At 36.9% G+C, this 25257-nt stretch overlaps 1 protein-coding gene and 2 long non-coding RNA genes across 3 annotated transcripts; all 3 read right to left on the bottom strand.

Moving 5' to 3' along the window:
- Positions 1–745: 745 nt before the first annotated feature.
- Positions 746–3515, bottom strand: LOC110894418 (pectinesterase). The gene is made up of 2 exons (XM_022141651.2): positions 2592–3515; positions 746–1616 (listed from the first exon to the last, which is right to left on the bottom strand). The coding sequence occupies exons 1-2, from the start codon at positions 3496–3498 to the stop codon at positions 925–927; spliced, it is 1599 nt and encodes a 532-aa protein (XP_021997343.1). The 5' UTR covers positions 3499–3515; the 3' UTR covers positions 746–924.
- A 9560-nt stretch (positions 3516–13075) lies between these two features.
- On the bottom strand, positions 13076–13503 carry LOC110896498. Its single transcript, XR_002567944.2, has 2 exons — positions 13420–13503; positions 13076–13309 (listed from the first exon to the last, which is right to left on the bottom strand). It is a non-coding gene; the product is annotated as an uncharacterized LOC110896498 (long non-coding RNA).
- A 5246-nt stretch (positions 13504–18749) lies between these two features.
- Positions 18750–19177, bottom strand: LOC110896497. The gene is made up of 2 exons (XR_002567943.2): positions 19094–19177; positions 18750–18983 (listed from the first exon to the last, which is right to left on the bottom strand). It is a non-coding gene; the product is annotated as an uncharacterized LOC110896497 (long non-coding RNA).
- Positions 19178–25257: the final 6080 nt, after the last annotated feature.

The raw sequence follows: 25257 nt of genomic DNA, 5'->3' as shown, positions 1-25257 counted from the left end.
TTAACTATTCAGATTATAACTCCAACCAACTATGTAAATCAAACAGTTAAGAAAAGAAAATTCATATTTCAATTATAATGAATTTTAATTGATCAACAACCACATGTAAGATGTAAACTCATGCATCTAATTTATTGGGGACATGGTCATTATCATTATCATATATAATTGCCATTTTAAAATTTCATTTTAGCTCGTTAAGTTTTATATGCTTATTTTCATATACGTTCCAGTATAAATTCAAGTTGGTTTACATTTCAACGTGATTTTATCGAAAATGAGTCATGTCAAATAGAATACGTATTTATGGTTTTTTATGGACGTTTTCAGTTGCTTTACGTTTTAACGTAAATTTTTTTTCGGAAACAAATTGGGTCAAAATAAAATACGTTTTAATTAGATGGTATAAATTCGAGTTACTTTACATTTCACGAGTCATGTAAAATATAATACGTTTCCGTGCTTATTTTTATGGATGTTTTCAGTTATTCTACCTTTTGATTGATAAACAATTAAAAAAATGAGTACACTCAAATCACGTTAAAAAAACCCTACCTTTATGTGGGGATCAATTCTAGTTCTTTTAAGATTGTTATGTATTTACTCAATAATTATTTCAACAAACTTCAATATTTATTCTTAATCTTGATTAATAACATGCCCTTTTATATGAAAAAAAACAAACAAACAATACTCATGATAAATAAAGTAATGACATATTAATTATCAAATATATAAATGCAAAAGCATAATCCATTTTCATATATACAAATTGAAATAGTACCAAACAAGGTAATGACATTCACAATTCCATTTACTACAAGTCATTTTCATTTAACAAAAAGTACCATTTTTAATTATGGTACATTTTGTTTATGACATGACAAACATAACCTTAACATATAATCAAACTTATGTGCATCTTCATAGTCCGGCTGTGTACGGTAGACCGGTCCCTGGAATCCATGAACCACCATCCAAGAAATCACCAACGGTAAACTTCATCGCGTCAGTCGCACTTGTTATAACATGATATCCCGGCCACTTCACTCGACCACCGGTGCTCGCACCAGCACCGGTGTTCATGTACTCACCGTAGTACAATGTTTTTAAAGCAAAACCGCCGCTCCACGGTAGCCAGCCGGCCGAGTTGATTAAACTATCGAGAGAACACTTCATGAATACCGTTCGCGAGTATGCTTTCCAAGGTCGACCGAGAAAAGTCTTGACCGAACCCACCGAGCCTCTCAAATCCGAAGCGGCCGTGACAGCCGAGTTGTGTATAATAATGCCAGTATTTTGGTTCGGGTCAGTACGGGCTTGAGCAGTGATTGTGTTCGTTTGACCACCTAGTGGTTTTCGTACATATATGTTGCAACTTTGGAGAACCGCGGCTGCGTTGCCAAACACGAAATCTTGTGTCCCGTATACTTGACAGTTGCGGTAAAACTGACGTCCAGAGTATACATATAATGTATCTTGGTAGCCCTTAAAAGCGCACCCGAACACGACCGACATGTCTGACCCGGACCGAAAGGCCACGGCTTGGTGCTTTGAGGGCCCAGCCGTGTTCTCAAACGTCATGTCTCTAGCGATGAACCCGGCTCCAGAAACCCCTGGTTAATGTAACATATTAATTATTACACCATTAATTATTTTTGTAACATTATTTTAATGAAAAAGAACTTGATTTATATTCAATCTCGATACTTTGATTTATGTTTTAATTGGGCCTAGATCATTCACTTCATCCTATTTGTGATTATCACACGATCAGAAAGAAAACATGATATGAAACTAATTAGGTTTTAGATTTTTTATTATTATTACTAGTTGACTTATATTCATATATATATATTGAAATTGATTTATTTTTTTATTTTTTTTTCACAATCGTGTTATGAATTTACATCGAGATAATTGGTAAATAGGCAACAAGCAAGTGACACCTTTTAACTCATTTAACTAAATGAGTACTTGTGTTGACATGTTTAACTCAATTAAAATTAAGATAAAAAATATACTTTATAAGATTAATACGTCAACCCGTTTAATTCATTTTATACAAACCCATTTACAAACATAGCTTGTAAGTTGTAGATGATCTGTTTAGCTTATAATCCATCAAGCCGGTTGACATGTTTAGATAAATGAGTTACACGGAGGCATACTCGGGTTACATAATTTTAAAAAGTGTACACGATAGGTAGATGTATTTATCATGAACAAACATATGTGTCGTATTCGAGTTTGTCAGTTTAACTCGCCAATTTGTCAAGCAGAACCTGTCAACGTGACACAGTTGACTCCCTGCTAGATATTTAAATATACTTTAATCCAATTACAATCTCTGTTAAATATGTTTTTTCTTCCAATCGTGTATTTATCTCTATTATGCATGGTATATAATATATTAGTCTTCCTTAAATACATTGAACACGTAACGTCACCTATTAAATATTTAAATGACAATGAGACATATATGACATGCATGATAATGACAATTAGTTAGTTGAAAAAAAAGTCCTAAAGATAGATTTCATAATGATTTGATAATATAAACAAAAACTACGTGTAACAAGTTAACTCACCAAAGGTTGCAGACCCGAAAGTTGTCGAACCATCATCGTTATTTTTACCACTAGTAACGATTGTAGAACCCATACCATCTCCAACAAGCATCAAATTACGTATACTTTTCTTGATGTCTACATTCTCCTTGTACACTCCTGCTTTCACGTGTATGACAAACCTTGAGGTTCCTTTTCTAAGCTTAGGCACGGCCGCTATTGCCTCGGATATGGTCTTGTAGCTACCTGACCCATCTTGTGCGACCACAAGATCGGCCGAGGGGGTACCCGAGGGCGTTTCAAGAAGCTTTCTATCACTTTTAGACAACCATTTTGGGAAATTATTGGTTTCCATGAGTCTTCTCCCTTTGAGTTGTTTGGAAGTTGTAAGTAATGGAGTTAAGGCTTTGTTTATAGCGAGAGAGTTGCTAAGGTACTTTGAGAAGCCACTTAAAGAAGCTTTAAAAGTTTGAAAATGAGAAGACAAATGAAAGTCATGAAAACCATTTTGGCATGTTTCATGGTTGGTAGAGGCCGAGCTAAGCCATGTTTGGATATCATGACTGTTGGTGGAGCCAAGCGAACGGTTTAGTTGATAAATCGTGTCGTCATATAGCTCCAAACAGTCAGTCCAAGCTGACTTAGCCCGTGGTTCAAACGAGCTCAAGTCCATAGCCATAACAAGCTTGTGGGCATGTTCGGCTTGAGCCAAAGTGGACAAGAGGGTCACTTTGCGAACCTCCAACGGCATTTCTATACTAGTCTTTCCAACCAAATATGTGCAAATTTCGGGATAAGGAGCTTGACCACATACGGATAATGTCATCGAAGGATTGGCACCATGTACAACAACAAAAGGAGTGAACATGGTTACAAGAACGTGAAGAAAGGTGATGAGTTTAGCCATATTATAGTGGTTAATAAACATCTTGAGAAAGGGTGTTTTGTTATATGAAAATGAGACGAGGGCCGGTTTCTTTATATAGGCCTTAAATTAACACATCAATGCCACGGCCCATCCAAATTTTCAATTATCTAGTTACCCTTTTCTGATTATTATATTATTTTTATAAACTTCAGTTTAGACCATATCCACTTAATTTTTAATAATTAAATTGTTAATTGATGTATAAAGTGTGATTTTGAGTGTACACCTATATAGGCATTAGGTGAAACTTACATACTTTATCTTGTCAAGTTCATATTATGCAACTTGGTCTTAATACATATACCCTTAGTCTCCATGTCAACATCTCTTTATAGGGTGTCATATCCTGGTCCATTTCAAGCTACCAAGTTAAGAAAAGTATATAGTTTCCTCTTTGATCATAAACATCTACCATGAAACTAATAATACATATACGAGCATAAAATAATCACGTGTATTTAACGAAGAGAGAGGCGTCAATATGAAGGAGAGAGGGGACGGTTTCCCAAACCAGAGTCTGTACATGTGAACGAGCGATATGTGAAGGAGAGAGAGAACGTTTGTGTCCGTAAGGTTTTTACTGAAAATATCTGCCAAAGTGTTCCTTAGCCCCCAACGAATAGACATGAAGTAATGGTTAGGCTGTCTTTGGCACAACACAACCAAAAATACCTTCATCTATTTATGCAATGCCTAGAAAATGAATGAAGTAAACATAGACTCATGTATGAAGAATTCAATTTTTTTTGGTGCAAGGGTGTTGAATATGACAACCTACCGAATTGCCCATACTATGACCGTTTCATAATGATAACTAATAGATCATTGTTTTTATGATAGGAAGTTACGATCTTGAGGTCTTCTCGTAGCCCTATGTATTTCTAATTATACGTTACTTCCTACCTATAACAATAAATAGGCATGCCTAATTTAACAAGCTTGTTTTGAGTATAATTTTCTTAGAATGGCTATGGAATTATTTGATTAAATGCGAGGATAGCAAGATATGCATGCACGCATCTATACATATAATGATGAAATAAAAATAACTTTTCATAAAAAGCATAGATAGAAGTTATGCCCTAACATTTGTCCCTCAATTATTTTTACCTTAGTAAGGAAATTACATAAAAAATTACATTATGTCCCAAAAGAATTGAGAATGTAAAATATAACTCGATTCTTTTTCTCGGTTTCCATTTTCAGAACTCGGAATGAAGAACTTTTTACGATGGAGTTGATGATAATGACTCATCATCTTTTAACATATACGATTTATGTCTGATTTTTTGGTCCTAGTTTTTATTCAACGTGTACGATTTATGTCTGATTTCTTGGTCCTAGTTTTTATATTTTTCATGATTCAAGGTCGCTAAATTTGTATAATTAATGTTGAACCATCTTTTCAGGATTATTCTCTGTCACTGCCAAAAAAATAGTCATTTTGTTACGGATATTTTCAACGTAAAAAATGTTTTGTAAATTCCAACATATTTATGACGCAATTCCTAAAAAACCCTAATGTTTAGTCATTTACAACACAATAACGAGATGAATAAAAGAAACACTATCTTTTAACAAATTTGTAGCAAATGTGTTGCAAATGTTCTTTTAAAACTATTAACTTAGTTAGTTTACTATTCTCAAATTCAACTTTATTAATTTGCAACACATTTCTGATGAATACCTAATTACAATACTAATACTAATTCTAAGTATTCTAAATATTGTGTTGGAAATTTGTGGTAACTTGCTACACATTTTTACGGATAACAAGTGCCAAATGCCTCTTTGAGTGCTAGTGATTAACATTTTTGAGTAACTAGTGTAAACCATATGCAAGATTCACTACGCAAACATATCGATTTGTTACACCCCAACCGATGACGGAATCATCGGGGCGCGGCACTGAGCGAAACAGATTGTCCAGAAGTTTCCATAACAATTATCATTACTATTCAATTTAAAGTAACATGTCCCATACCATGTCTCAAACAGTAAACAAATTATTACAGACAAAATCTAGGCAAATAATTCTGTTCTGATAACTCAGATTTAAATATAGCAATTGTTTATCTGCTTCTAGAGACCCTTGATTCAATTACTATAGACAACTATTTGTTGGACTCTAGAGCTTTATTCTATCCTCGCTTTCCTAGCAGATAAGCATCCTAAATACCTGTCACATACGTTAAAATAAAAGTCAATACACATAGTGTAAAGACGAGTATACAAGTTTGATAATAGCATATAGAGTTCGAATTAGTTTACGCATAACCAGCACGTACACAGAGGAAAACGAAGCATGTTAATTATCGATACGGATCTATCGATACCAATGACTGCGGGTTGACTGCCCGAGGCAGTTCGTAATACATGATCACCACTGTAATCCACGCAAATAATTGTCCTTAACAACCCCCGCATGAGCGGGTGTTGAGTCCAAACTATAGTATTATCGTCGTTGAGGCAGGTAGACAACATTCCATGTGTAAACATAACAAACAAGCATTCATTAAGTCACGTATAACATGCGGTAGCGGTTAGCGTTTAAAATTATTGCATAGTGTGTTCGATGTGTTTTAGTATAAGTAACGTATGCAACACCCAAAAGTGCATAAAGCAAAAAGGGATCGAGTATACTCACAGCGGTTGATGGATTGAAGGGAGCGCTTGAGAGTAAGGTTAGCCTGAACAGTTCGATTGTATAACGATAAGAAATGCATAAAACGGAAACAAGTGTCGATGGATCGGACAACTGGTCGATCGGATGGTAGTCAGATCGGACGGCGGGCCGTACGGTTGACAGTCCGTTCGGACAGTTGTCCGGTCGGACGGGAGTCCGATCGGATGGCTGTTCGAGTGGATTGTTTCTTCCTTTGAGTAGGACGTGTTTATGTATGATGGTTGACTTTTGAAGTTTTCGTTGTAGTATTTGAAAACATTGAAGTATCTTTGCCTTTAAGGTCGGTTGATCGGACGGTCGTTCGATCGGTCGGCAACCCGATCGGCTGGTACTTCAGTGAAGAACATGTCCTCAGCAAGAGGTCACTCGATCGGACAGTAGTTCGATCGGGTAGCATTTCCCGCGCATTGAACATGTTGAAAAATCGATTAAGTATTTAAAGTCAAGTATCTCATGATCCGAAGAGTAATCCGATCGGACGGCAGTTCGTTCAATACTCAACTCCAAATAGGTTGATTAAGTGTGGGACCTATGTGCTAGCCGATCAGTTGGCCAGTTGTTCGGCTTGTCTGTCCGTTCGGCTGGCTGTCCGTTCGGAGAGCAGTCCGATCGGACAGTGCCTTATCCTGGTCGGCCTATTCGTCTAACACTTGATTGTTTTGATTGTTTGTTGTTTTATCGAGGTGTTTTGATACGAGTCAAGCAACAGAAACCTCGTCATTACTTGGTTCCCCTAATAATCTGATTAGCGAACGGTTCGGGACGGTGTTTCATGTTTAACCCGAAATCGGTGAACCTCATGGATAGGATCCGGATCTTGAGCCACACAATCACAAGAATGAGTAGTGTGTTGACACCAGGTCCGATTCCACTGGTTTTGAGTGCATTGAGTGTAAAAGGGTTGAAAGAAAGTTGGAAAACCATCTTTCAATCCTTTCTTTGGTGAAAATGTTTAGATCTACTAGAGATCTTTGTTTGTTTATGTGGAAATCGGTTAGATCTAAGTTATCCTTGGTGGATTGAGGCCAAAACATGAAGTTTTCAAGAACACCATGATGAATCATCCTAGAACACTTCAATCTTGATGATTTCACGGTTAAAAGTTAAGATTTAAAAGATAGAAAGGTGTAGGAGTGCGTGTAGATCAAGAAAGTACAAGATTTAGGAAGAGATCTTACCGGGATTGAGAGAAATCGAAGAAAAGGTGAGCTGAGCGTGCTGGTCGGATAGAGGTTTCCAAAAGTGGAAATGATGACAATGACAGGGGTATTTATAGGCTTCCAAATGAGGAAAGTGCTGGCCGATCGGCCAGGTAGCTCGATCGGACAGCCTGTCCGATCGGACAGCAGTCCGATCGGCTATCGACTGGTAGCCTGATCGATCAGTTGCCTGATTCGTGTGTTCGGTGCGATGATTTTTGATATTTCGATTTCGATTGCGATTGATGCGAATGCGATAGAGTTTCCTATTCAAATTACTTTAATCCCAGCCACTCATATCGCGCGCTGTCTCTTTTCCATTAATTATTATACTATATTTACATACAATCATCCTTGTTTCGTATTCGATTTGCGATTGCGATTTGATTGCGATTGAGTTTTGATTGCGATTCGATTGATTACCACACAGTAACATAAATAAACACGCACAAGTAACACATAAGGCACAGACACACGTAATATAAACACCAAAATGCGTAATTCGAGTTTGCGAGCGCGATGTTGATTAGATTAGTTCGATTTGCGTCTAATTGACTTTATCGCATTGTTACGTCCTATTATTCACAGTCGTAAAGCGATTCGTAGCGATAAATAATCGATTACTTCGATTTTAACTAATTACTCCACATAATACAACTAACGTAAAAACATAACATAGACTAACAACAGTCAAAGAAGTCAAACAGGGATTGAGCAAGGAGAGACAGTTTGCAATTAGCGATCTTTTCCTCCTTTGACTTCAATCTTGACTTTGACTTTGACTTTCGAAACACTGGGGTGTTACACGATTAGATCGAATTTATTCTCAGATAAAGTTCCAAACTCTAATTGTTCATCTCTACAGGTAAAATTCTCCGTTTCAATCAATTAAGCAAGTTTAAATTTCACATATTCATGTCAAAACCTAGAAAACTATCGTTCACTATCGCTTTCACTATATATTGTTCTATTCGATCTGTGCGAGTGATTGATATCTATCTCCGGTCAACTCAACGTCAATTCACGCTTGAATTAATGACCCGCTTCCTAGTGAAAGTTTTGGAGGTGAGAAGAAGAACATTCGATTAACTACGGTGGACATGGCTTCCTTGGCCCATGGCTCTATCAAGCTTACCACACCGCCTATACTCCAATCGACATCGAGCAGGCTCTCTATGCTATGTCTCTTAATCAACCGGACTCGACTCTCTACATGGATACTGGAGCAACGGGTAACATGCCAAACACAACAGGTAATTTCCATTGTTTTTTTAATAATAACATGCATAAAAATTATCGTTGGAAATGGTTCTACTATCCCGGTTGTTAGACATGGCACACAAACCCTACCCGCACCCTTCCCACCTCTTATCTTAAAAGATGTACTTTATGCACCAAAACTGATAAAAATTAATTTCCGTCAATCGGTTTACCACAAACAACTCTGTTTATGTAGAACTTGACCCGTTTGGTTTTCTTGTGAAGGGTTGCAAGACATGGACCCCTATCCTTCGATGCAACAACAACCGTGCTCTATATCCACTCGTGCTCGGATCTGGATCAACCACAACACCGTCTACTTTTGCAGCTATTTCATCTCAACTTTGGCATCAACGTCTTGGCCATCCGGGACAACCTTTATTGCACTCTTTAAAACAATCTTATTATGTTGATTTTAAGTCATTGAATAAAAATATTTGTCACTCTTGTGTGCTTGGTAAAAGTGTTAGGTTACCACTTTTAGTTCTACTACTCGCATTTCTAAACCATTTGATATCATACAGAGCGACTTGTGGACCTCACCCATTTTAAGTTAGGAAGGTCATCCATATTATATATTACTTTTAGACGACCTAACAAATTTTTTATGGACATTCATATCTCCAAAAAGTTACTAAGTCTTCTCTATATTTTATCACCTACACAACAAATTGAAACTTAATTTGAATGACAAATAAAAACATTTAAATGTGACAATGGCAAAGAATATGTTAATGCTTCTTTTCACCAATTCTTCCGCAAACAAGGTATGCTCTTTCGTCACTCTTGCCCCCATACCTCTTCCTAAAATGGCAAGGCCGAACGCAAAATATGTACAATCAACAACATGATCCATTCCCTTACCGTTCACGCATCTCTTCCTAACACCTTTTGGCACCATGCCCTAGACACCGCCACTTACAATAATTTTTACCAACCAAACATCTCGCCAACAAAACCCCAACTAAACTTTTGTACAAACAAACACTGTCTTACGACCATTACGCGTGTTCGTGTGTTTATGCTACCCACTAATCCCCTCCACCTCAATTCATAAGCTTGATTACCAGTCTTATCCATGCGTGTTTCTTGGTTACCCATCCACTCACCGCGGTTATAAGTGCTTAAAATTACAAACCAAATAGATAATCATTTACATACATGTGACATTTACAAAAAAAACACTATTTCCTTCGCAAATCATACACCCTTTCCCAAACTACAACTTTCGCACATATCAATTTCCCTCTCATATGTGGCCTTTGTTCATGCCCATACACCTCCCTCATAACCTATGTCCCCGCTCTCTCATACCCCACCGGCCCAAACCAATGAAACATTCGCCAACGCCCGTTCCCCTAAGGCACAATCCCTTCTGGCACAATCCTCTACAACCAGGCCCAATCAAACCCCACAGTCGCTCAACTTCTCACGACCCACCATTCTCCTACGCATACTTAACCAAAGCATAACATGTTTGTGATGGTCAGTTACAACAAGTGGGGATTGACTATGGTGATACATTCAGCCCGATGGTTAAGCCAGCAACGATTCACACAATATTATCTATTGCTCTTTTTCAATCATGGTCGGTTCTTCAACTTGATGTCACAAATTCATTCTTACATGGCACTCTTAATGAAACCATGTACATGTACCAACCGATGGGTTTTAGAAGGAAAAACTTCCCAGATCATGTATGTGACGTCAAGAAATCTCTATATGGCCTAAAGCAAACACCCTGAGCCTCGTACCAACAGTTTAGGGATTTTGTTCTCACAATGGGATTTCACCAAAGAAAATGTGATGCTTCATTGTTCATTCTTCACCATGGCTAGAACGTAGTATTTCTTCTACCATATGTTGATATACTGCTTATCACATCTCTTGATCGCCTTCATCATCAGCTTATGGGCCATCTTGCAAGAGAATTCTCCAAGAAAGACCTTGGTCATTGATGTGCGCAAAATGCAAAATATAAATTACATCAAACAAGGCATAAATCGACCCTTTTTAGTACTAATGTTGGAAAAAGCATGTTTCTTTGTTTACTTTTAATTTACAGGATCAAAAGAGCTTAAACGAATAATAGGAACAAATTAACAGCAGAAACCAACACAAATACAAAGAAGAAGGATTGATATCACCTGTCGAACCCCCATCCACATCCAAAACAAAAACAAAAGCTTAGGCACGGGGTTGTGCCCACCAGGTATGGGGTCGTGCCCAGTCAAGATTCCCTGCAGAAAAAGACAATAGCAAAAGACAAACCAACACGGGGCCGTGCCAACTCAACATGGGCCGTGGTCAAGACCTGACATTTGCAGTTAATGAAGGGGGAGAAGTAGAAGACCATAGGGCCGTGCGAGACCTCTGTTTTCAGCTATAAATAGAGGTGCTTGGTTCAAGAGAAAGGCATCCATTGGCAAACCACTTCTCTCACACTTTCCATCAGTCCACCACCACTACAACACCAACACCCATCCCGATCATCCATCTTTCATCTTTTAGAGTGTGTAGTAGTCTCGGCATCCAAGATCAATTGCAAGAGTTCTTGTCAAACAAAGGCCATGCTTGGCTAATCTTTTACATCACTTGGCGAAGACAAATCTTTTATGTATTACTTTTGATTTCCAATCTTTGGCAACTTTTTAATTGGGTATGTATTAATGACTTTAATAACTAGTTTTTTTATATTGAAAGTGAACTTTGTTTAAACATTTCTTCATGTTTCGTTGATTCACTCATTCGTGTCTTTACGGTCTATATAAAACGCGTTAACTGCTTGGTAGGGTGTTAGTAGGGTGTTTGGATAAAGTTCTTGCCTCGTTCAGTGTATAGATCCTGCGACGACTTGGTTCAAGCTTATTAGAACTTCCCTTGAGGTAGATAGCATCAAATCGGGGGAAGTAAGAACAACTTAAACCCCTTATAAATAAACTACTATTAAAACTTTATCCGGCCTTGCGGGACTGTATCCCTGCTGACTCAGATCAATATGGCCGAGGGTAACGTCGTCTTCACAAGAGGGGCCTACCACTTTTTTGCATTAATAACTTATTTAATTATCTTTCAATAATCCGACCTTGCGGGATTGTATCCCTGCTGACTCAGACCAATATGGTTGAGGGTAACATCGCCTTCACAAGAGTGGCATGCCACTATAACTAAGATAATCTCTTAAAAAGCCCAAAGTGCGGAAATCATCAAAGGATACATAAAAGAGGAGTTGGAACCAAGTGATTCCTTCTTGTCTATTTGTTTTTCCTTTCATTTACGTTTTTATTTCTAGTTTACCTTTTTAAAATTTTCAAAACTTTTATCAAAATTTGGTTAGATTAGACGTTAATGATAAGCCGGTATTAAAAGCTCTTGTGTCCTTGGACGACCTCGGTATCTTACCATCATTATACTACATCTACGATGGGTGCACTTGCCCTAACGTGTGTAGAGTAGTAGTATTGTATCGTGTTTTATAAATTTAAAGCTTGATCCACGAGTAAAAAGTGCTTAAAATATATCTAAAAATTATACACACCCTCGCGCACGTCAGTCCTCTAATCTTCTTCCTTGGTATATCCATTTCAAGACAAAAAGATACCATGTTCTTATCCCAACAAGCTTATGCTCTTGAAGTTATTGAACGTGCTCGCATGCAATCTCGCAATCTGGTACACACTCCGGTTGACACACATCCAAAGCTATGTGCCTCATTGGGTGAGGCTTTTATCAACCCAACTTATTACCACAACCTTGCTGGTGCACTTCAGTATTTGACATTCACGCAGGCTAGCCAATATCATGGCAGAAATATGTTGGTTCCGAAATATGTTATTAAAGCTTCATCATCCGCTCAACCATGCTACTATGGTATACTATGACAATGTTAGTGCAATCTACTTATCTGGCAACCCAGTACAACATCAACGTACGAAGCACATCGAGCTTGCCATTCATTTTGTTCAAGTGCAAGTTCAACGCGACTAAGTTCGGGTTCTGTATTTTCCACCTCGTTACCAAATCGCTGATATCTTTACTAAAGGTGTACCAAGAGTGCTCTTTGAAGACCTTCGCTCTAGTCTCAGTATCCGGTCACCTTCGACTGCGGGGGTGTAATAGTCTTTGAAGACCTTGCCTAGTTGCACCTTCGCCTGCCTTGGCGCTCATCCTATTCTGCATTCACGGATCACCCTCTTCAAACTCTTAAGCTTACCTTGCACATATCATACTATTAGTTTCCTTCAAATACACAGTCTAATACATACTTACATTCGCTTTTGCATTTAGGCCTCGATCGAGTCTTAGATCGTACGGGTTCTTGGTCATGAGAGCACACCGGTTTGAGTTCAAGTATTTACCTCCTGTTACTTGATTCTCTCAAACCAGGGCTCTGATACCAACTTGTTACGCCCTAAATTGTACATGACAAAAGTCGCAGCGGAAACACGTACCATAAAATTTCTTTCTTTACAGACGTCTTGACATGATTGAAAGTCCATTTTGAAATGACTCTTTTACAATAAATTTATCCTTTGTTCTCATTTATGAAATGAAAACATAACTTATGTTTACTAATTACATAATCAAGCATTCACGTACAATCTATCTTGTGACTCGATCTTCGACCGCTTACACCTCATGATGATGATCCGTGATTCCGTACATCCTGCATTCACCACATACATTCACATAGTTAGTACTTGGTGACATTATATATATAATCTAAGGTTCTTAATTATATAATCCCATCGTGTTCTATCCTCATATCCATCTCACTTGGTTATCTTTCTGAATTCGAGTATTACATCTCGATGATTAAACTTCAATGAATCAACAATAATGTACCTGCATTTCATTTCATTCTCAAAGGCAACCTAGTTAGTATCGTTAATACCCGTGTAAACTCACACCCTACGTACATACATACATTCATACATACATACATACATACATACTTACGTACATACATACATACATGCACACTTATTACGTGCCTTCACACAAACCTACATACTTGCATACCTTCGTGTATGGATCCCCTCGTGAGCTCATATTCATCTAAATGCATACATACGTTCTACCTACCTACACACCAACATACATGCATAATACACATCCGCATACATACATACGTTCCTACGCCTTCACATATATACATACTATCACGCATATCTTCGAATATATCTAAATATGCATCTACATACACATACAACATCTTGCACATCTCTTACATACTAATACGTTAATTTCACGAGACTTAAGCTTTGATTTATAGTCCATATTCATCTAAGGATCAATCAAAGTCATGTTTAGAAAGTCCGCCTCAGTCCACGGATAATAAACCGAAGCCTACGATCCATAAATCAAGCTAACTAACAAATTTCAGCCTTTTGGACTTGGGGAGGTCGTCGGCGACGGCCCTAGGCCCGTCGGCGACGGCCCGTAGTTTTTCCCGTAGCCAAAACCCCGTAGACAGGAAGATAACCCGTCGGAGAAAATCTGATTTTCCTTAACCCGTCGGCGACGGCCTCCTTGCCCGTCGGCGACGGCCTCTCAAATATGCATTTTTCCTGCAGATCCGTTTCGTTGTCCGAACGCACTAAAACGCGCGTAACTTTCGAACCGTTTACCCATTTAACCTCCCGTTTCTTTCTACATGTTTGTAAATTCATATTCTATCATATGAACTTAGAATCCCACATCCGGATTAAGGAAATTCTTATCTTACGCTCTAATGACTCATTGTCATTTCCTAATTATTTGACCCGTTATGGGTATTTGTGCATTAATTGATCTAAGACTAACAAACCATACTTCCCACTTCCATACTTACCCAAAACATTACACTAATCGTATAACTTGTTTCCAAACCACTTATTAAGATCGTTTGCCCAAAATACCCATCAAGGGCATTTTGGTCAACTTAATCCCATCCTTTACAACATAAGACTACGACACATAATTGACCTCAACCATCATGTTTAATTAATCAAAACGCCATATCACCTAACAGAACATAAGAAGTGATTACAGAATCACTTACCTCATGCATCCGTGCTCGTATCCGTTTTCTTGCCACTTCTTGACCCGTTAGCCTTCCGTGCTTGATTCCGTCTCGACATGATCCCTATACTTTCATGTCATCGAAATCACATTCATATTAGCATACACAATTGTACATGTTAACGATCATACCGATCGCGTAATTCGCATTTAACTTCCATTTGTCACTTCTAACAAGCATAATACATGTAACCAAGTTCATGTCATTTCAAACTCATGTAATCTATCGTTTCATCGTATTAAACACACACACACGTCTAACACGTCATTAGCCTAACTCATGACACATAATTATTCCTAAACCTTACAGTAGCATTCATAAGTCGAACCATACCATTCACATATTCGTTGACTTTTCAGAAAGTCAACAGTCAAGCATACAAATTTCCAACTCAAGAACATATGTCCATATTGATGTAGTGAACCATACTAACGACATCCTATGCATTTTGTAATCATATTCTTGCACACACATACAACCATATAATTACTTACCTACGTACACACACACATACGTAATCCATTCCATTTATACTAGTATTTCTATAACTCCACAACTGACACTATAACACGTATTAAGCTAGCCTTATACTATTCCAACAATGATTCTTTTTAGGAATCTCATATGCTTCACATATACCTCTAGTTCACAACTAGCGGATCAAACAACCACATGGTGTGCATCACATCATTTAAACACATAGTACAAACCACTAGTGCACCTTTCTACCCGGGCATGAAATCAACAAAATCTCCACATGGAATCAATCTAACACGTCTTCTTCATGTAGGTTTACTAACAATCACATAATTCCCACCATACATCCTTATTCATCCATTGTTATCATGTAATCTTTACATACTAACTTATACTAGGCATTTCTTCAAACACTTGGCGTGCGTACCACTATCTAAGCATAATGTACAACTAATTAAAGCACATTCTTCCTAGTTTCATACATAATTCATCAAATCCTCCTACTAATAACATATATCATTCCCACACAAATCTTCAAACATATTATCATCATATTCCTTTCAATTCCTCTAGTAAGAATCCATCCTATCCCTCATAATACATCAACAATCATGACTAATTAAACATGGATGATCATTCAAGTCATCATCCTTACCAAAACAAATGGGTTTCACCTCTAATCATCAATTTAGCCCACACCACGTATAATCTTGGTTCTATATCATGACATTAACACCTACTCATACTCAATTTCATACCAAATCACGATTTACAACATAACCCATCACATTCAAAGTCATTAAACACCAAAATTCTACTTACCTTGTGTTCAAGAATGCATAGATGATCCAAAATCGAGACATGCATCAACTCAAGATCACATCTAGGGCTTGAATTTGCTAAATTTATGATGATTAGGGGTTTCCCCCTTTTCTCCTTCCTGATCCACGCGACACACACACCTGAATGTGTGTGTGTTTGTGTTTTAACCCTAAATTAACCATTCAAGTTCTATTTTTAACATGTTTGCCCCCTAAGGATTCATTCCTTTATTATTCTTAGCTACCCATTTTAACTAGGTTCAATAGCCTAGTTATTTATCTCATGTTATGTCCTATAGGAACTGACGACAATATAATCATTCGGGTTTTGGGGCGTTACAAGTCTACCCCCCTTAAATAAGGTTTCGTCCCCGAAACCTTTCTCATTCAAACTAGACCAATTATACTCTTACCCCTTTCAAGTTGTTCACTCACTATACTTACTACAACCTAAACGCATTCGGGACCTTGGCAAAGGTTTTATTCATGCATGAACATAATTGTACACATCGTTCATATGCCCTCTTATTAAGTAAGTTACTTTCATAATTATACTTATGCCCGACTCTTCTCCAGAGCTCTTATTAGTGTCTTTCACTTTATAATACTAGCCTTTAACAAATAGCATTACTACGTTTCTTTCATCGAATTTATTCCAATTGTTTATAATTATAAATTGTACAAATCTAAGTACGCGGCTTGTTTCTAACTCCCTATTTAAGCATATCACATTCATATATTTGCTAATCAAAATAAATCGATTTACTTTATACTATTCATTCATCATGTGCCATCTTTCATTTTGTTCAAATGAACATGGCCAACAAGCTGAGCATCAGGGTTAACATTTCTTAACGATACTTCCTTTCTCACTTCCATTTATACATACACCTATCATGTTTGACTTCTTCTTAACAAATCTATACTTCCCATGCCATATTTCCACGTAACCTTCTCATTTCCTTGACCGACTAGTAATAGTTTATCGTCCCTATATATTCATACCTATATTAACGCTTACTTATAAAGGCATTCATTACATCCTTTTATGTTTTAAATTCCGTCCCACGGATTTAAGCGTAACATCCGTACCCTTCATTCCTTCCATGTTTGAATCCATCTAGCGGTTTCAAACATGTCATTCTTACTTTTTCTTTCTTACATGCGTTTAACAAAAACATAAAGTTTTACCTACCTTCAGCAACAAGGTTTTAAGGTTAGTCATCTTAGTTGTCGAATCATAATTAGTTCATTTTAGTTCTATTCATATAGGAGCTTTCTTCTTTCTTACACATTCAACTACCCAAGTAAATGGGGTTCGGCATAAACGCTCTCAATGAGAGTTAAGCATACACATTCGACTTACCCAAAATAATTGGGTTTGGCATAAACACTCTCAACGAGAGTTAGGCATTCGCATTCGATTACCCAAATAATTGGGTTTGGCATAATCACTCTCAACGAGAGTTAAGCATTCGCATTCGATTACCCAAATAATTGGGTTTGGCATAATCACTCTCAACGAGAGTTAAGCATTCGCATTCGATTACCCAAATAATTGGGTTTGGCATAATCACTCTCAACGAGAGTTAAGCATTCGCATTCGATTACCCAAATAATTGGGTTTGGCATAATCACTCTCAATGAAAGTTAAGCATTCGCATTCGATTACCCAAATAATTGGGTTTGGCATAATCACTCTCAACGAGAGTTAAGCATTCGCATTCGATTACCCAAATAATTGGGTTTGGCATAATCACTCTCAACGAGAGTTAAGCATTCGCATTCGATTACCCAAATAATTGGGTTTGGCATAATCACTCTCAACGAGAGTTAAGCATTCGCATTCGATTACCCAAATAATTGGGTTTGGCATAATCACTCTCAATGAGAGTTAAGCATACATATTCCACTACCCAAGTAAATGGGTTTTTCGCTTTTAATCATAACTTCTCCTTTCAATCCGTAATACGGATTAAGCTTCTAGCATTCATTAGAGTATTCAAAATCACCCGTTCAAAACAGATGGTAGCTCATTCTTATTCGACTTGTTTGCTAGAACCGGTCGACTAGCATAACCCTTCATAACCTTCGTTAGCATAACCAAATCCGCAATGGATTTGCTATTTCGCATTCGCTACAACATAGCGCCCACCTGCTACCCAATTCTACCGGGCATACCTGCAATAATTGCCACGGTCTCACGAACGTCATATGCTTCTTGCGTACTGGCCAGGTGCGCAATCCACACACTAGTTTCGTGCCTTCATGTAATCATCGCCTTATGCCCGGGAGATGGGTTTCAGTTTCGTGCATATTTCTAATACTTCCCTAAGACCATATCATGGTCTTTCGTTTAATAATTACCCTTCCAAGGAGACCCTTTCCTTTTCATTTTGACATTGGTACTCATACATATTAGTATTGTGTACCTGGGGTTAATTTGCCTAGTTGCACCTTCGCCTGCCTTGGCGCTCATCCTATTCTGCATTCACGGATCACCCTCTTCAAACTCTTAAGCTTACCTTGCACATATCATACTATTAGTTTCCTTCAAATACACAGTCTAATACATACTTACATTCGCTTTTGCATTTAGGCCTCGATCGAGTCTTAGATCGTACGGGTTCTTGGTCATGAGAGCACACCGGTTTGAGTTCAAGTATTTACCTCCTGTTACTTGATTCTCTCAAACCAGGGCTCTGATACCAACTTGTTACGCCCTAAATTGTACATGACAAAAGTCGCAGCGGAAACACGTACCATAAAATTTCTTTCTTTACAGACGTCTTGACATGATTGAAAGTCCATTTTGAAATGACTCTTTTACAATAAATTTATCCTTTGTTCTCATTTATGAAATGAAAACATAACTTATGTTTACTAATTACATAATCAAGCATTCACGTACAATCTATCTTGTGACTCGATCTTCGACCGCTTACACCTCATGATGATGATCCGTGATTCCGTACATCCTGCATTCACCACATACATTCACATAGTTAGTACTTGGTGACATTATATATATAATCTAAGGTTCTTAATTATATAATCCCATCGTGTTCTATCCTCATATCCATCTCACTTGGTTATCTTTCTGAATTCGAGTATTACATCTCGATGATTAAACTTCAATGAATCAACAATAATGTACCTGCATTTCATTTCATTCTCAAAGGCAACCTAGTTAGTATCGTTAATACCCGTGTAAACTCACACCCTACGTACATACATACATTCATACATACATACATACATACATACTTACGTACATACATACATACATGCACACTTATTACGTGCCTTCACACAAACCTACATACTTGCATACCTTCGTGTATGGATCCCCTCGTGAGCTCATATTCATCTAAATGCATACATACGTTCTACCTACCTACACACCAACATACATGCATAATACACATCCGCATACATACATACGTTCCTACGCCTTCACATATATACATACTATCACGCATATCTTCGAATATATCTAAATATGCATCTACATACACATACAACATCTTGCACATCTCTTACATACTAATACGTTAATTTCACGAGACTTAAGCTTTGATTTATAGTCCATATTCATCTAAGGATCAATCAAAGTCATGTTTAGAAAGTCCGCCTCAGTCCACGGATAATAAACCGAAGCCTACGATCCATAAATCAAGCTAACTAACAAATTTCAGCCTTTTGGACTTGGGGAGGTCGTCGGCGACGGCCCTAGGCCCGTCGGCGACGGCCCGTAGTTTTTCCCGTAGCCAAAACCCCGTAGACAGGAAGATAACCCGTCGGAGAAAATCTGATTTTCCTTAACCCGTCGGCGACGGCCTCCTTGCCCGTCGGCGACGGCCTCTCAAATATGCATTTTTCCTGCAGATCCGTTTCGTTGTCCGAACGCACTAAAACGCGCGTAACTTTCGAACCGTTTACCCATTTAACCTCCCGTTTCTTTCTACATGTTTGTAAATTCATATTCTATCATATGAACTTAGAATCCCACATCCGGATTAAGGAAATTCTTATCTTACGCTCTAATGACTCATTGTCATTTCCTAATTATTTGACCCGTTATGGGTATTTGCGCATTAATTGATCCAAGACTAACAAACCATACTTCCCACTTCCATACTTACCCAAAACATTACACTAATCGTATAACTTGTTTCCAAACCACTTATTAAGATCGTTTGCCCAAAATACCCATCAAGGGCATTTTGGTCAACTTAATCCCATCCTTTACAACATAAGACTACGACACATAATTGACCTCAACCATCATGTTTAATTAATCAAAACGCCATATCACCTAACAGAACATAAGAAGTGATTACAGAATCACTTACCTCATGCATCCGTGCTCGTATCCGTTTTCTTGCCACTTCTTGACCCGTTAGCCTTCCGTGCTTGATTCCGTCTCGACATGATCCCTATACTTTCATGTCATCGAAATCACATTCATATTAGCATACACAATTGTACATGTTAACGATCATACCGATCGCGTAATTCGCATTTAACTTCCATTTGTCACTTCTAACAAGCATAATACATGTAACCAAGTTCATGTCATTTCAAACTCATGTAATCTATCGTTTCATCGTATTAAACACACACACACGTCTAACACGTCATTAGCCTAACTCATGACACATAATTATTCCTAAACCTTACAGTAGCATTCATAAGTCGAACCATACCATTCACATATTCGTTGACTTTTCAGAAAGTCAACAGTCAAGCATACAAATTTCCAACTCAAGAACATATGTCCATATTGATGTAGTGAACCATACTAACGACATCCTATGCATTTTGTAATCATATTCTTGCACACACATACAACCATATAATTACTTACCTACGTACACACACACATACGTAATCCATTCCATTTATACTAGTATTTCTATAACTCCACAACTGACACTATAACACGTATTAAGCTAGCCTTATACTATTCCAACAATGATTCTTTTTAGGAATCTCATATGCTTCACATATACCTCTAGTTCACAACTAGCGGATCAAACAACCACATGGTGTGCATCACATCATTTAAACACATAGTACAAACCACTAGTGCACCTTTCTACCCGGGCATGAAATCAACAAAATCTCCACATGGAATCAATCTAACACGTCTTCTTCATGTAGGTTTACTAACAATCACATAATTCCCACCATACATCCTTATTCATCCATTGTTATCATGTAATCTTTACATACTAACTTATACTAGGCATTTCTTCAAACACTTGGCGTGCGTACCACTATCTAAGCATAATGTACAACTAATTAAAGCACATTCTTCCTAGTTTCATACATAATTCATCAAATCCTCCTACTAATAACATATATCATTCCCACACAAATCTTCAAACATATTATCATCATATTCCTTTCAATTCCTCTAGTAAGAATCCATCCTATCCCTCATAATACATCAACAATCATGACTAATTAAACATGGATGATCATTCAAGTCATCATCCTTACCAAAACAAATGGGTTTCACCTCTAATCATCAATTTAGCCCACACCACGTATAATCTTGGTTCTATATCATGACATTAACACCTACTCATACTCAATTTCATACCAAATCACGATTTACAACATAACCCATCACATTCAAAGTCATTAAACACCAAAATTCTACTTACCTTGTGTTCAAGAATGCATAGATGATCCAAAATCGAGACATGCATCAACTCAAGATCACATCTAGGGCTTGAATTTGCTAAATTTATGATGATTAGGGGTTTCCCCCTTTTCTCCTTCCTGATCCACGCGACACACACACCTGAATGTGTGTGTGTTTGTGTTTTAACCCTAAATTAACCATTCAAGTTCTATTTTTAACATGTTTGCCCCCTAAGGATTCATTCCTTTATTATTCTTAGCTACCCATTTTAACTAGGTTCAATAGCCTAGTTATTTATCTCATGTTATGTCCTATAGGAACTGACGACAATATAATCATTCGGGTTTTGGGGCGTTACACTATGTATATTTAGCACATATATTAAGTCTATATATATCTCCCAGTATGTTGTAACTCTCCTAAAATAGGAGATTGTAATTATTCTATATAATGAAACGGAATAGAAAGGCAGAGGACATCGATCCTTTTACCATATAAAACAATCTTTCAGTTATGTTAGTACTAGTGTTTTCACAACTAGACTGGATAGGTTAACAGGGAATCAGTGACACTAGAGGTCTAGCGCGTCTATTTGAGCCATATAAAAAGATATTTGGCCGGATTTTTACAGTTGGCGTTAGAACCGGTAAACCATCGTCAAATGTCCGGGGAAGGCCACATCTAGACTATGAAGACCCTTCGCACACTATTGACGAATTAGAGAGCTAGATCCAACTTCGATTTGCAATGGGAGAAACCGGCGCTTAATTGGAGAACGATGAATGACAAAAGAGAAAAAAGTAGGTGACAAAATATTACGCCGATGAACCAGAGAAGGTAGAATTGGAGGCACCTACATTTCATTTCTCACAGTGGTTTAGTAGGGTTTCATTTATCTAGCATGGGCCAATATTAATTTGGCTGAAGATTCAAGTAGGATAACTCATAGTTAGGATGTGACAACATAAATTTGAAGGCAATTGGGCTGAAGATGGGGTATTTGAAGATTATATAATTGGACATGTAATATGAAGTTACGAGCTTATGCTTTTTGCATATTTAATATATGTATAATTTACTTATAAAGGTGCTGGTTTTGTAATACGATCCAACCGATCCGAGCGGTTTGACCACTGGGTCAGTAAAGCTACCAGTTTGTTACCCCGCCCGGTTATGAAAACACTAGTTAGTATCATAAGTTATGTTATCATTTGATAATGTAGCTTCTATGCCATTCAGTTTCTAGTGTTTCTCACCTATTGAGGAACTAAACATTTAGAAGAAATATTAGAGAGAACGCTTCAGAGTTAGATTTCATATTTACTTCTTTTTTTTTTTTTTTTTTTGTAGAAAGCTTCAAAGTAGATGTTATTGTTCCTATTCCAGTGTCGATACTTTTGACCTTCAAGAAGTTGGTTTCATTGACCACAAGGATCTTGTAGTCCTTGTGATATATCTTCTTTAGTCTGAGTTCTTTTGCAGATCGGAAGAACTTATCATCAAGTTCTTGAGGTTGTGCCACCTGCTGACACTACTAGAAAACTACATATTTTCCTACAAAAGTTTCCCACAAATTTCCCACCACTCAAATTTTGTTACAAGTTTTCTACAGTTTTCTAACAAAAAAGAAAAAGAAAAAAAAAAAACCAAAACATGTTTACAATTTTCCAACAAAATTTCCACACAGCAAACATTTGTAGCAATTTCGTCACAACATTTTTTAGTTTTTCGACAAAATTCAGACAAAATAAATTAAAAGTTTTTATAATTTATAACTACAACTGAATAAATAATAAAAAAAATAAAATTTGAAAATTTGTAGGAAAGTTGTAACAAATTGATACCGTTTGCTACATATTTTCGACAAAAAAAAAAGTTAATCTATTTTTATTTCTTAATTTTTGAAAAGTAAATAATATAATTAAAAAAGATATTTGAAATCGTTATGATATGTGAATTTTGACCATATGTTTTTGTTAATACGTATTAATTATATCTTTTTGTACAACTTTCAGCTTCAAAAAGTTCAGGCGGAATTAGAAAAAGAACGCGAGGCCCGACAAAAAATAGAATCCCGTTTCGAACAGTTTCAAGAAGAACGCGAAAAAGAACGGGCCGCCCAAGCGGCATGGCAGAAAGCTATGGAAGAAAAGCTCAAAAACATCGGAAATAAGTAAAAGCTCCCGTCTTGTTAAGTATTAGAATGTTAAAGATCGGATTAGTTTTGAATGCTTTTAATTAGGATTTTTTGTGCGTTTTGGAATGTTTTAAAATTTTTGGAATGTTTGGAATGTTTGGAATGTTGTTTTAATATTTTTAGAATTTTCCTGCAATTATTTTTGAAATATAATAGTAATTTTGCTGCATTTTTTGCATAAAAATGGTTTTATTTAATTTCTTTAATTTGTTAAAGTTTGTCACAAATCTGTAGCAAACAACTGTAGGATTTTTTCCTTGGTTGTAGGAAATTTGTAGCAAACAGCTGCAGGATTTTTTCCTGGGTTGTAGGAAATTTGTAGCAAACAGCTGCAGGATTTTTTCCTGGGTTGTAGAAAATTTGTAGCAAACCTTTAAATTTTGTTTTTTTGGTTTGTAGGAATTTTGTCGCAACATTTAGTTTTTTTGGTTTGTAGGAATTTTGTGGCAACGTTTATTATTATTTTTTTTTTTGGTTTGTAGAAATTTTGTCACAAAAGTTAAAAAACACATTTTTTAAGTTGTGGGAAATTTGTCGCCAAATTAAAAAAATAGATTTTTTATTTGTAGGAAATTTGTAGCAAACTGTTAAGAGAAAGTTTTATAATTTTGTAGGAATTTTGTCGTAAAATAAAAATAATTAGTAATGATTATGGATAATTTTTCTCATTAGTGTTATTAATTTTAAAAGTAAAATATCATAAAATAAAATACAAAAATAGGCATAATTGTGGAAGAATTGTAGGAAAAACATAAAAAAACCGGTTTGTAGGTGTTTTGTGGCAATGCTTGTGACGATAAATTTTTGTCGAAAATTTGTGAGAAATTTTGTCAGAATTTTGTAGCTATCCTGATTTTCGACAAGCATATTTTGCACGAAAATTTTTGTAGCAAATCTGTAGGTAAGGCCAATTTTCTACAAATTTGCTACAAATTTGGTTGTCACAAAGTAGGCACTTTTCTAGTAGTGTGATCGGGGGTGATGACCCCATTTAATTGGGGTCACACTGGTGGTGCAAGCGGGTTTCAAAACCTTTGATTCAAGGACAAAGATCGCACTCTTAAGTTTCTTGGCATAACACAATATTGTTGTAAGTCTCATGTTTTGAAGATCGTTAGAAGAATGTGAAGGAGAAGAAATGATGGTGAGAGACAGTACACATTTGTTTTGAAAACAACATTGAAATGGAAAATTTTCTTTTGAAATTGTAGGGATGCAAGTGAGGAAATCTTTTAGAAGAGGTGGTGGTGGTGGCAGGGGTATAGGGGAGGAAAGAAGGAGAAGAAATGATGGAGGGCTCAGACGTAATCTACTAATATAGTTCAAAATTATTTTTGTTTCACCCTAAATAAATGACTACAACACTTAACCTATCAAATTTTATTAATTAAACAGTTTT

The sequence above is a fragment of the Helianthus annuus genome, chromosome 12, assembly GCF_002127325.2.
Source record: "Helianthus annuus cultivar XRQ/B chromosome 12, HanXRQr2.0-SUNRISE, whole genome shotgun sequence".
Lineage (NCBI taxonomy): Eukaryota > Viridiplantae > Streptophyta > Magnoliopsida > Asterales > Asteraceae > Helianthus > Helianthus annuus.
Note: the sequence above shows the minus strand (reverse complement) of the source record. Positions and strands in the feature narration are given on the sequence as shown.

Bases quoted from the DNA above. Each gene is read 5' to 3' on its own strand.
- LOC110894418 (XM_022141651.2), bottom strand. From the start codon at position 3,498: ATGTTTATTAACCACTATAATATGGCTAAACTCATCACCTTTCTTCAC. The intron at 1,617-2,591 runs GTGAGTTAACTT...TACATTAACCAG, and splicing joins TTTCGGGTCTGCAACCTTTG to GGGTTTCTGGAGCCGGGTTC.